The sequence below is a fragment of the Trichosurus vulpecula genome, chromosome 3, assembly GCF_011100635.1.
Source record: "Trichosurus vulpecula isolate mTriVul1 chromosome 3, mTriVul1.pri, whole genome shotgun sequence".
NCBI lineage: Eukaryota > Metazoa > Chordata > Mammalia > Diprotodontia > Phalangeridae > Trichosurus > Trichosurus vulpecula.
This window is the reverse complement of record NC_050575.1, coordinates 412,586,783-412,599,984: the sequence shown is the minus strand read 5'-3', so window position 1 is coordinate 412,599,984 and position 13,202 is coordinate 412,586,783. Positions and strand designations below refer to the sequence as shown.

General features: G+C 43.7%; 1 protein-coding gene across 6 annotated transcripts in view; it reads right to left on the bottom strand.

The window, feature by feature from the left end:
- PUM2 (pumilio RNA binding family member 2) overlaps nt 1-13,202 on the bottom strand; it is a 91,221-nt gene that overhangs the window by 62,886 nt on the left and 15,133 nt on the right. For 5 of the 6 annotated variants that reach the window (XM_036749165.1, XM_036749166.1, XM_036749169.1 and 2 more), the window contains exon 2: nt 1,325-1,393. In XM_036749165.1, coding sequence (XP_036605060.1) covers nt 1,325-1,375 — 51 coding nt within the window. In that variant the 5' untranslated portion in view covers nt 1,376-1,393. Of the gene's footprint in view, nt 1-1,324; nt 1,394-13,202 lie in introns of those variants that run through there. The other variant, XM_036749168.1, reaches the window with a different exon arrangement.

Sequence of the window (13,202 nt, the reverse complement as noted above, 5' to 3'; positions counted from 1 at the left end):
CATTTCCCTTGGAAGGAAAGCTGTCCAGCTGCCCTTTCTCAGGTAGTAGTTAGGTTGAGGGCAGTGGTTTGCTGAGGAGTTATCTTGACTATCCCCAGATCCTGGGTTTCCCTCTTCTCCCTTTCAAAGAATGTGGCTGGTGTTTGTGCCTAAGATGAACGATGAGCCTGGGGCCATTGGGGAGGTGCTAGCTGGTCCCTTAAAGTCTGCAGTTGGTCCCCAGCCTGTTGCACCAAGTTGCAAGGTCTGTGCCTTTACTTCTTTTCTCTCCCTGGCACAGTGCCAATGTCATTCATCTGCAAGGAGACAGGAGTGGCTGTGGCAAGGCTATCCTGGGGACCCTTTCATGTCCCTGGCTTGGGACCCAGAATTGACTTGGCTATATAGCAGATTCTTTGGAGAAGGGGAGGAGAGACTGGGGCCGGGCCTTGTCCTGCTAGGGAGAAGCTACGCCTGAACACTGAGAGACTTCACAAGCTCTCAGTTCTATTGGACAGCTCAGGATGACACAATTCTAACACTGGCACTGCAGGAGATACTTCAGACAACAACATGGAAGCCATTGTGATGCTTACTGCCATCCATGAATGCTTCTTAAATGTTAAACAGTGGAGCACTAAGGAGTGTTAGTGTGAAAGGAGGCTGTACTTGGGAGTCAAGAAGCCCATGTTCAAATCTTCATGGATACTTAGCACTGTGTGACCTGACCAAAACACGAAGCCTCCCTGGGGCCTCAGCTGATTCAGGTATAAAATAGAAATAAGATGACCTATAATGACTCATTTAATAGGGTCACTAGGAGAATTAAATGATTAAAGGTGAGTAAAGCATTCTGTAAACCTTAAGGTGCTTGGGATATGGCAACCTGTATTAGGCAGTTTCCCTCCAAGATGTGGTGGTGCTGAAGGCGAGGAGAAAAGGGAAGCTCAGGAGGCTGCAGGCCACTGGACTGACCCACAACTGGCCACAAACCGCAGCCCTCAGGATCGGGCACTTGCCAAAAAGCAGAGCAGGAAGGGGCCTGACCTGGAGCTCTGAAAACAAAACTAAACTACCCAAGGGGTTCACACTCTACCTGAGCCCCAAATTCTCTAACAAACTCAGTGAATCCCCTAGATGCAAATCACCACATTGAAAACCCACAACCACAAGGAGCTGTAAATTAAAACCTGGGGAGGAGGGGGTGGGGGTGGCCTGAGAAGTATGGTTTGGGGCACTTCAGAAAAACTACTGTTACTTTCAATGTGTCAATAAATTTCTCACTGATGTTTCCAGGGACTGAGTCCATAGTCTTCTGTGAATGTTCGAGTCTGTAAATATTTACCTCTCCCATTCCCCGAGATTCTAATGCAAGAGCTTGAAAATCATGATTCATTTCATCCACAGATCAAACCTGTTGAACAATAAAAAGAAAAGGAAAGAATTAGACTCTTCCTGGAGAAGATCACCTTAACCTTTAGCCTTGGGCATTTTTGCCCAACCCTCCCCTCTCCCCTCTCCCCTCCCCCACCACAGAAAAGAGAGATTTTGGTGAGAAACCTAGGGCAGAGCAGAGGAGTAGGAATGCTGGCTCGAGAGCACTTGTACTCACTCTCCCTCAACAAAGGAGGTGCTCATATCCCTGTCTGTCACAGCTCATTATTTCATGTTTAAGACTTCTGAATTTATCATTTCCAATAGAACTGAGGTTTCGTTCAGTCCTTTTTTATGCCCATCTATAACATACACATGCCAACAAAAAACCAGTGAGTAGATCTAGCCATGCTCTTCATGTCCTGGGCAGAAGCTTAAACCTAGGGCACGCATCACAGCTCCCCTGGAAAGGAAGGGGCTCCTGGGGTTCTACTTGCCACTCAGAATTGAGTTCTTCAAACGGAAGAGCAGCCTCCACCAAGTGCCTGAACAACAACGTCGCCCTTCTCCCTTAGCTGTCATTTCTTTGTCTGCTATTGGTCTAGTCTTGCTCTTTAGTTGCTTGCTTCCTTCCCTCCTTCCTACCTGCCTGCCTGGGAACCAAGAGCCCTTGTCAGCAAAGAGACTATCTCCCCCCACTGCCCCCAGATGTCTCCACCTTGTCATACACTCCTGCAGTCAGTCAACATGTTATTACCAAGTGGCCCCTGTCTTATTTCTCTAGGACACAGAAAGGCAAATGAGCAGCTGAATCCCTCCTGGTCTCCCGGTGCTACCCCTCCAACAAGTACTAACAACAAGAATAAGCACATCAAAGTTTGCCAAAACCTGACACGTGAATTCATTCAGTCATTGAAAGACCCCCTGGAGGAAGGATTATTTTTCCCATTTTTGCAGATGAGGGGCTGAGAACACTGCCTTCCCCACCCAGGATAAGGACAAACACCTCTAGGTTGTACCTCTAAGGCTCTCCCCAAACTCAGAATGCCACCTCCCATCTCCACGGCTTCGCACAGGGCTCTAGCCATGGCTTCATGGCCCTACCTCACAGCTGCTGACAGTGTTTCAGATACTACCAGGGAATCCTTGCCTAAGCATGCACTCACATGTATGTACACACACACACACACACACACACACACACACCCATGAAACAAAACTGATAAAGTAGCTAGGAGTTCACCGACTCCACTAGGCCCTGATGGGTGGGCAGGCTTTGAACAAGTAAAGGCTGGGAGGCTTAGCCACATGGGAAAATGCGCCACAGTTGGACAGAAAACAAGGCTGGTGAGAAAGGAAAGGTTTGCTGAAAACAGTGAACACACTAAGCCCAGGGGGCGAAAGATGAAAGAACTTAGTGAGGCCTTCCACTTGCTCCACTCCCCCCAGAAGGAAGGACTAGGACCAAGGCAGGAATGACCAGGAGATTGGCCCGTAAGAGCTTCTCTTCCACAGGTCTGACTAAGGTGGGGTGGGGGAAAAACGAAGGGCTGAGGCTTCAGCCTGTGACATCCCTCTAGTGCCAAACCTAACTTGACAGGAAGATGGGGCCCAAGCACAGAGAGGTTTCAGAAGCTATGAAATCTGAACCTGCTTGTTAGGGAGCAGTTGGAAGGAATGGGGGATGGGAGATACATGCATAACAATTACAGAAAAGTGATTTGTAACAACATGTTCATTAATAAAATGAAAATCAAAGTATTTGGATACAGCTGAGGGAAAAAGTAGAGTAGGAGTGTCTGGATGCCATCACACCTTCATGCATGAAGCTGAAGGGATCACCTAAAGGACACACGCAATCCGTAAAGCACTGACCCCCTGGATGGACAGAAAGAGTAAAAAGATGATTAGGAAAAACAACCCAGGTCTGGTACAGAGGAAGATGCAGTAGTAACTGAGACTCAACGATCCAGACATCTGTTCACATTCTCTAAAGAAGAGAGGAATCCCCAAAGGCCTATTCTTGCTAAGATTCCTATCAACAAGAAGAACTGACTGTTGGGGCAGAAGCAGGAAGCTGGTGGGAAAATGACCATCATCTCAGAGTCTGTGATACAGATGGCAGAGGAAAAGTCAGAGCCTGTGTGACATCCACACTGGCCTTCTGGAGAACAAACTTCCAAAGATCCAGAAAAAGGAGAAGCAGGAGCATCTCATGGACAGAAGATGAACTAGGAAGGCATGCAAAGCGCCTAAGGATGAAATTCTGGAGACAATTCCTGAGGAGAAAAAGGGGAAACTGTCAAACAAAAATGAAGTGGACCTGGGGAACTCGAAATCATGCGGATTTAAGAGCTATGTATACAGAAGACTGAAGAAAGAGCAAGTAATGGGGAATAAACAGGGACACAGAGCACTAGCCTACAAAAATATGGTCTACAAGAAGGTGGGGGGGGGCAGTTATCTGGTGGGAGCAGGGGAGATCAGAAGACAAGCCCACCGTGCACACAGTGGGGAGAACTGACAAAGGAGAAGGCACAAGAGCTCAACTGGATTTTCTGCCACCTTCTTTGGCCTGGAAAGGACAGAACCTAAATGGCTAATGGGGCTAAACAGGGTGAGAGAAGAGAGAATTCGACAGCCCAAAGCAAACCATCTCGTTGAGGACTTAAAAAAGGAATGCCAGGTGATGAGTACCTGCAACCTCTGAAAGACTAGGAAGAATGGGAGAGGGTCTGGCAGGGTTAAAGAAGAGCAAACAATGCCTCAAATTTCAAAAATAGCAAGAAAATGTAGTCAGCAAACTTGAGGTCAGCCACCAAGTTAGATTCCTATGTCATTCCAGGTACAGTTAGTAAAAATCCTAGAAATTTTCCAGTGGACTGTGGGTCCCAAGAGTTCTTCAAGCAAGCACTGGATGACCACTTGTTGAGAACAAGGCAGAAGAGATTCTTAGACAACTGCAGATCCTACTGCTCCCTGTCCCCCTTCCCATCCAGACTGGGATTCTCTAATCTCACCAAGGAGAACAGCTGACTCCATATAATACAGAACACAAGTTCAATGAATCAATATAAGGTGCAGTGGATGGCATAAAAAAATGAGTGGTATTTTCACAGTGGTTGCTTCTGGGCCCTTCCTATAATTATATAACCCTTTCTGTATTATTATGATTACTAGAATGATGGAAAAAGAATTGTAATGCCAAATTAAATAGGGTATGTTTTTCTAAATAGCAGAATTTGAAATCACCAGAATGGGTGATGAAATGGGGAAAAAAGTGATTGGAAAGAAAAAATCTGAAGAGTATAAGCTGAACTCATTCACTAACTCTCATCTAATCCACCCACATTATTCTACAAAAGTAACTGAAGCTCAGGGACATTGAGCAGTTAACCCAAGACCATCTAGGTCCATGCACGGCATTTCTGGCCTCCCAATTTCTCTAATACACCATATGCCTCTCATCATCTAATTAACCCATTCCATTTTCTTCTATGAAAGAACATTCTAACAGCATATGATAGCCCTTACATGGAAACAGGTTGTGTGCAAACCCTGGCAAATATGCAAAGGTAACAAATAAAAATAATAAAATTAATTCCAAGCATTTGGATTAGAAATATCCCTAAGATTACAAACAGGCAATCACCATCACTTGAGGAAAAGGAACTGGCTAAAACTTTGTATTGTTTCCCTTGAGCTACCACATTTAGCAAATTGCACCAAAGGGGTGTGGGTATGCAAAGACCAGAATGTGAAATGATTCCTTAGAACCTAGGGGCCTGAACTGCTACAAAATAAAGACCTATTAAGTATATACATTAGGCTCCATATTTAACTTGGCTTCAAAAATCAATTTTGTTTTCGACAAAACTGTCCAATTAGAAAACTACTTTGCAAAATTCCTATCTTTTCCCCTCTCTCCTAGATATCAGATATGGCAGGGAGGCCTTGGGAAGAATGGAGTTGGAAACAGCAACAGTCATTTACTGCTGAAGACTTGAATGTCTTGTGACTTCATCAGTGACAATGTCATCTGTTTACCTAAATGCACCATATGTAAGGATCGAATGGAGCAGTGTTTGTAAAGCATTTTGCAAATTTTAAAGCACTATATAAAGGCTACCTACCTCCTCAGGGAGGTAAGTATAGTAAGATTGGAAAAGCCTTAACCCTCACCAAGAGAACCTTGATAAAGATAGCCCCATAAAAAGTGGAGAATAAGTTACAAAATCCATCAATGGTATTCTGTTATAATTCAAAGAAGGAGACCCTAATTACTGTGTTTTTTACATTACTAGATACACCTATTAAACCTGGCTATCAGAAAAGCATGTTAGAAAGAGCGTGTGTGTGCGCGCGTTTTGTAGAAGATATATCTGGTAAACATCCCACCTGCTACAAAAGAAAAAGCCCCTTCTCTTCACTCCCTAGAACAGCAATGAGCAAATGAGTCAGTTAACAGACTTCAAAGACGCAAATGAGGGGGTGGCTTGTTTCTGAGTTGCTGCTGGGTTTTGAAGTATCTCTGGGGAAAAGCCCAAACTTGGCCCACCCCTTTACTAAAGTGCTAGCAAAAGCTAACAGTCAGTAGTCAACAAACATTTATTAAGCACTTACTATATGCCAGGTACTGTGCATCCCTGGGGATAAACATTCACAGTTCTTGCCCTGAAGGAGCTTACAACCTTTAGGGAAGACAATACACAAAATTGGGGTGGGGTGGGGGGGTGGTTTGAGGGGCATGGGGGGGGCTCCAGCCAGTACAAATTCATTACCAGCTGCCATCACTGAGCTGGAGTGACCCTCTAGATCTTTAATTTTTCAAGATGGTGAGGACCTAGTGTGCCCAGTGTGGTGCCCAGTGTGGCTCTAAATGCTGTCTAACGGAACACTCCAGTTCCACCTTGGCTGTTTTCCATGGGTACCTAGAGCTGGAGTGGATGGGGTGTCCAGAGAAGACTAGCTTTTCTAGGGTGAGGGCTGCTCATCCACCTTTACCCAACTCTCAGCTGTGGCTCCAGGAAGCTGGAGCATGCACAGCGGCCACACACCAGCAAACCACCTCCGCAGATGGGCTAATCCAGGTTGAGAGCAACTGTCAGACCTCAAATCTGCCAGTGAGTTGGGGGGATGTCTACCCCAAGCATGTAAAGATACCCCTCTCAAGGGGGGAATGGGAACAATCTGTCCCAACAGCCATGAAGTTGGCTCAAGAAGGTGCTGTGGAGCCCTCAGAGCTTGGTAGACATCGAATATGCCAAGGTCATCCACTGGATCCTAGGGCATCAACAAATTATCCAGACTTCAATGGACTCTGATGACTCTGGAGGAGAGAGTGAGGCTGACAACTTTGTGCAATTCTGCCTCACTTAAATCCAATCCATGTGCAAGTTAAGACATCACCCCATGATGTCATAGGTCCTCTTTGAAAATCAAGGAGGAACAACAGTAAAGACATGCACATAAAAAGGAGTAAAACTAAGTTACACAATACTTCAAAGGTATCCTTGATGAAGGTAGAAGGGAACAGGCAGGCTTTCAAAATACTATTCTTCAGACTAGGCAGTGTTCAGCACCGAGGATATTTAGACAGTCCCCAAGGATGTCCAATGCAAAGCCCAAGTGGGAAAAGTGAGGGTCCTTTGGATGCTCCCATTTACTACAAGAACATCCTAGTGAAATGAATAATCATTTAAAGTAGTATGGCCTAAAGTATCCTTACTAGAAAAACTAAGTGGGTAAAGAATGCCTATGATGTATTGGGATATGCAGTTGTCTGAAAGGCTCCTAATATTGGTCAAGTAGTACCAATGGATAACATGACCGCACAACAAATGAACAAAGGGATGGGCTCAGTTGCCTTTGGCAATTTACCCAATCAAGAGAATACATCACGAAACCTCTTGACTATCAACAACTCACTTGGAAGCAGTAGAGGTCTCCACAGCACCTGCTTCGGCCACCTTCGGGGCTGTTGGGACAAATTGTTCCCATTCACCCGTGGGGTGGGGTGGGGGGTGTGGGTATCTTCACATGCTTGGGGTAGACATCCCCCCAACTCACTGGCAGATATGAGGTCTGACAGTTGCTCTCAACCTGGATTAGTCCATCTGCAGAGGTGGGTTTGCTGGGGTGTGGCTGCTGTGCATGCTCCAGATTCCTGGAACCACAGCTGGGAGTTGGGTAAAGGTGGATGAGCAGCCCCGGGAAGGGCTCAGCAGTTCTCACCCTAGAAGAGCTAGTCCTCTCTGGACACCCCATCCACTTCAGTTTTGGGTACTCCTGCAAAACAAGAGACACCACATTGTGCCAAGCACCAGCCTGGGGTTAGGAAGTCCTGAACGAGTTCAAACCTTGCCTCAGACACTTCCCAGCTATGGAATCCTGTCCAATGGGGACAATAAAAGTACCTAACTCCCAGTGTGGTTGTGAAGACTGAATGAGAGAACATTTGTAAAGCTCTTAGCGTTGTGCCTGGTACATAGTAGGTCCTATATAAATGCTAGCTAACTATCTCAAAAAGCTCAGTGAGATGATAGCTTTGAAATGCTTTTGGAGCTCCCTAGAGAAGGTAAGTAATATAACATTCAAGTATTATGGTATGCGCCTTTGCCTCTTAACAGGCCTTCTAGGCCCTATTTTGATAAAGCAATAAGTGACAAAGAATCTAGTCTTGAGCTCTGATGATGGAAAGTAAATAAAAATTTTGTTAGGCAGAGCCCTGCTTTCCAAATGCTCTCATTAAGAGAACATTTCGTAAAATACAGCTCTGTGGTCTATTATAATCATCAACAAAAAGCTACCCACAGACAGTACGGAAGGAAAAGTCAACCTGGATTCAAGACTTCTTGGCCAGTATCGTAGCGAAAACTCGCAAGTCACTGATTGGCTGACATCTTTCCTTAGCCACTTTGAATCAATTCATGTTTTGTGTTCCGTTACTTGAAAAGGGTCACTGAACAACTTTGGGCAATTAATGAAGACCTATTTTAGCCATTCTGTTGTCTCAAGTCTTCCTAAAAAAATCATCTTTAAAAAACAGCAAATGAATCTGCAATAAACTTCAGGTTTGTACTTCTGTTTAAGAAATCTCTGGGGGTAGGAGCTTAACCAAACAAGGTGCGGAGGCAATTATCAAAGAAAACTTTGAGTACCTGAAACTGAAAAGATCCTGCATGTACCATGCACCTGAGACCAGGAGGGAGGTAGCTGATGGGAACAAAGTCTCTTATCAAATTTCTCTGATGATGTTTTGGTATCCAACATACATAAATCAGTGACAGATATAGGACCAAGAGCCATTCTCCCATAAATAAGTAGTCAAAAGATATGAACAAACACTTCTCAGAAGAATGGGGCCAAAATCCTAAAAAGAGAAATGCCAATCAAAATTACCTCATAGCTGGCAAAAACTGGCAAAGACCAAGAAAAATTGCAACAGTCAATGCTGCAGGACAGTAAGGCATGAAAGAGGGAGGGAGAGGTTAAGTGCCTACTATGTGCCAGGCCCTGGTCTAAGCACTTTAAAAAATATTACCTCATTTGATCCTTACAACAACCCTGGGAGGTAGGTGCTGTTATGCTTCCAATTTTACAGATGAGGAAATTGAGGCAAATGGTTTGCCCAGGCTCCCACAGTGAGGAAGTCCCTGGGACCAAATCTGAACTCATGTCTTCGTGACTCTAAGACACCCAGCTGCCAATGGTGCAGTTAGCAGAGCTGTGGATAGGTGCAACAATTTTGGAAAGCAATTTGGAATGATGCAAATAAAGTGACTATGATGTCCATACCTGGAGATTCCATTATTGGGCTTATATCACAGGAGGCCACTATTTATTATAGCAGAACTTTTTGTGATAGTAAAGACTTGGAAACAAAATAGAAGCCCACTGATTGGAAAAGAGCTAAACAAACTGTGGTACATGAATGTAATGAATGAATGCATGAACTGATGCAGAACCAAGAAAACAAGAGATTCAATAACTACAATAATGTAAATGGAGAAACCTCCCCCCCAAATATCAAAAGTGAATACTGCAAAATCATAAATACACCAACCAACAAACAAGCACCTTCTACATGCCAGGCCCTGTGCTAAGCACTGGGCATACAAAAGAGACAGTTCATTGCCCTTTAGAAGCTCACAATCTAATGGGGGAAAACAATGTGCAAACACATACATACAAGTCTAAGTAGGACATAATGGACAGAGGGAAGACACTGGAATGAAGACGGGATAGAGAAGGCTTAGCATAGGAAGCCAGGGAGCTCAGTAGTCAGAGTAGAGGAAAGAGAATGTCCTAGGGATGGTGGACGGCCACAGAGAATGCCCTGAGCTGAAAGATGGAGGATCTGGTTCATGGGACAACCAGGAGACCAGTGTCACTGTACATGTTAGGAAATAAGGAATAAAAAGACTGGAAAGGGAGGAGGAAGCTAGGTATGAAGGGCACTGAATGCCAACAGAGCATTTTGTAATTGCTCCTGAGGGTGATAGGGAGCCACTGTAGTTTAATGAGTAATGACAAGGTCAGATCACTTCAGGAAAATCACTTTTGTGTGGCTGAATGGAGAATGTACTGGAGAGGGGAGAGCCTTGGGGCAGACAGACCCCCCACCCCTCCTACCCAACAGCTAGAGCAACAGTCCAGGCCTGAAGCCATAATGATCTGTACCAGGATGGGGACAGCGTCAGAGGAGAGAAGGGGACATATTGGAGATGATGCAATGGTGAAACTGACCAGAAACATAGCAGAGGAGAAACCAACAGGCCTTAGCACCGTAAGGGATGGAAGTAAGAAAGTGAGGAGCACAGGATGACTCCCGGGTTGAGAGCCTGAGAGGATGGTGGTGCCTTCTACAGTAACAGGGGGGTGGGAGGGGAGCATGAGTTTTGTTTTGGACATGTTGAGTTTAGATGTCTATTGGACATCTTGTTTGAGATGTCTGAAAGGCAGGTGGAGATAAGAGACTGAAGCAGGATTGGAAATTTGAGAATTATCAGCAGGGAGAGTCATTAAATCCATGGGAACTGATAAGATAGCCAAGTGAAGTAGAGGGACCAGGACAAAACCCTGAGGGACACCTCTGGTTAGAGGGCTCTGGAGTAGTATCCAGCAAAAGGAATAGGGAAGGAACAGTCAGATAGGAAAAATGGGAGGAAGGGGGAAGTCCCAAAGACCCAGGGAGAAGAGAGTATCAAGGAGGAGTGATCGACAGTGTCAAAAGCTGCAGAGAGGTCAAAGACAATGAGGACTGAGAAAAGGCCATTGGACTGGACAACTGAGAGATCACAGACAGATAACTCTAGAAGAGCAGTTTGGGCTGAATGATAAGGTTGGAAAAGTTAAAAAGTTAAAAAGAGAGTAAAGAGCACTGAAAGTGGAGGCACCTAGTGTAGAGTTGGCCTTTTTAAGGTGTTTAGCTACAAAGGGCGGAAGAGATATAGGATAGTTTGGGGAGATGGATGGCACAGTGCTCACAAGGAAAGACATAAGACACTCTTCACCCCTTGGAGAAGTGGGAGGTCCTCAAATGTTGGGCACTGTACATATTTCCAGATTTTAATGTTGATTTCCCCCCACCTTTTTTTGTCTTTTAAAAATGCTATGTGTTGTATGAGTTGGCTCTCTGAGAAGAGGGGAGGGATACAACAAAATATGTTAAAACTTACTTTTAAAAAAAGAAACATTTGGTAAATTGACCTCACACTGAATAATGTCATTCTTCTTTGATATATCTGTACCAAGAGCTATGACACATAAATTTAAAGTTTTAAAAATAAAAACATTAAATTTAAATATTTTAAAAAACATTAAAAGAGTATTGCACCTAGTCACAATCACAGAATTGCAGCTCATAGGATCATGGATTCAGTTAGAAAGGCCCCATGTATTCCCATGCCAACTTCCTCAGAATCCATCACCCAGTCCTTGCTTGAAGACCTCCAAAGGGGGGTAGACATTTCTGCTGACATCCAGCCGTAACTTCTGCCCTCTCTGTGGCCACATGACAGACAGCCCCTTGAAAATTAACCATGTACTCGGATCCCGTTCCTTCCCATCTTCTCCAGCAGACTGTTTCTTCAATCATCCCCTCTGCTGAGTTTTCAATCCCTCCCTATCCTCTATCCATCCCTACTGCCTCCAAACATGCCCAAATTTCCTCCATCCTTAAAAAAAACACTTCTCAAAATTACAGCTATCTATAGTCATATATCTAGGAATAAACAATACACACTGGGAAGTTAGGAAAGTTTTCATTGTATTTTACATTTATTCTCTCTGAATAAATGGGTAGCCCCTTTAATGGAGTACAAGGACTCAGCCAATTATTCTACATTCCTAGGGAATGGGTGCCTCCCATATGGAGAGTATAGGTTGTTCAGACAAACGCCAGCCTTTTCATATTATTCGAATTTCCTGCCTGCCACTTATTGGTTAGGTGCACCTTCAGAGTTCACAATCTGAAAAAAACCTAGAAACCCCCCCCCCCATATGGGTCTCCACTCCTGTTTACATTTAGATTCTACAAAGGAATCCCCCAATACATAAGAGGCTGATCAGGAAATTTCAAGCTTCCTTCACCATTAACATGAGTAATGAAATTCTCCTCTGGCCTTTGAACTGGTGGATTTTAACTAAAGTACAAGGAAGGAGTTGTTTGCCTATAGATGAGAGTAAGCAGGCACCCACATCCTAGTCCAGTTAAGTGTTAATCAACATTTCCAAGACTTTCCAATCCATTCACCTTCTTGCCTTCCCCTACAAACACAAGATTATCTGGCATATGACACTTTCTGTGGAAACAAATCTTACAATCCCTTCTGTTTTTTTTAATCAAAGTATTTTTGTTTCTACATCTTTCTCAAATCTAATCAATATTTCCCCACTTTCTTTCCCATATGAATTCTTCCCCTCACCTATCTCCCTTTGAAGTAAATAAGGGAAAGAAAGGGGTAAAGGTTGAACAAGGCATTGACAATTCAAAGGGAGCAGTCTCCTTTATAAATACAGATACGGAGACCCAAAAGAAAAAGGTAAATCAATGAATTGTCCATTTAGAAGCCCCATTTCATACAGCAGTCTGGGGGAGAGGGACATCATCCTATGAAATTTTCTGGGCACCTGTTCCAGACATCTCCAGCAAAGTACCTCAGCATCTTCTTCTTCTTGTCTTCTTGTAGAAACTCGCTTTCTTTTGTCCCCTCTCCTACAAAAGTGACTTTGGCACAATTTTAAATTACCATTCCTAATCCTTACACTCGTATCATTCTTACAAAAATCAAAATTGGAACCTTGGCCAATTGTTATGTTTAAGAGATTCACATTAAAACCTAGTTTTTTATACTTTACATTAATCCAATATTGATCCCCCCATCAGGAGGCTGAGATTTCACTATGGAATTAGTAATAGGCTCCAATACATATATAAATACATTAAGTAATCAACTTTTAACACAGTACATATTAAGTCATCTAGTCATGCCATGTTTCTTTTAAGGCATTTATAAAATAAACCACAAGCCATTCTTCTTTTAACATTAACTAACTGTAACAAAACTTGAAACAAGTATGATGTTAACTATGTAACAAAATTCTATTCTCACAAGCCCTTGACCTAATTGTCTCCATACCCTAACTCAGACAGGAACACACACGAGTAACAGATATCAAGACTAAATAGCCAGTTGCTGTTTGGACTAAAATCCTAAGCTGATGGCTCAATCTTATAGTAACCTAAGATGTTCCAGAATCAATTATTTAATAGATTTGTTATTGTGCTTAAAAATCTTCTGTTATAGAAATTTGCCACTAAGAGATTAGAGACATAACTTGTAGTA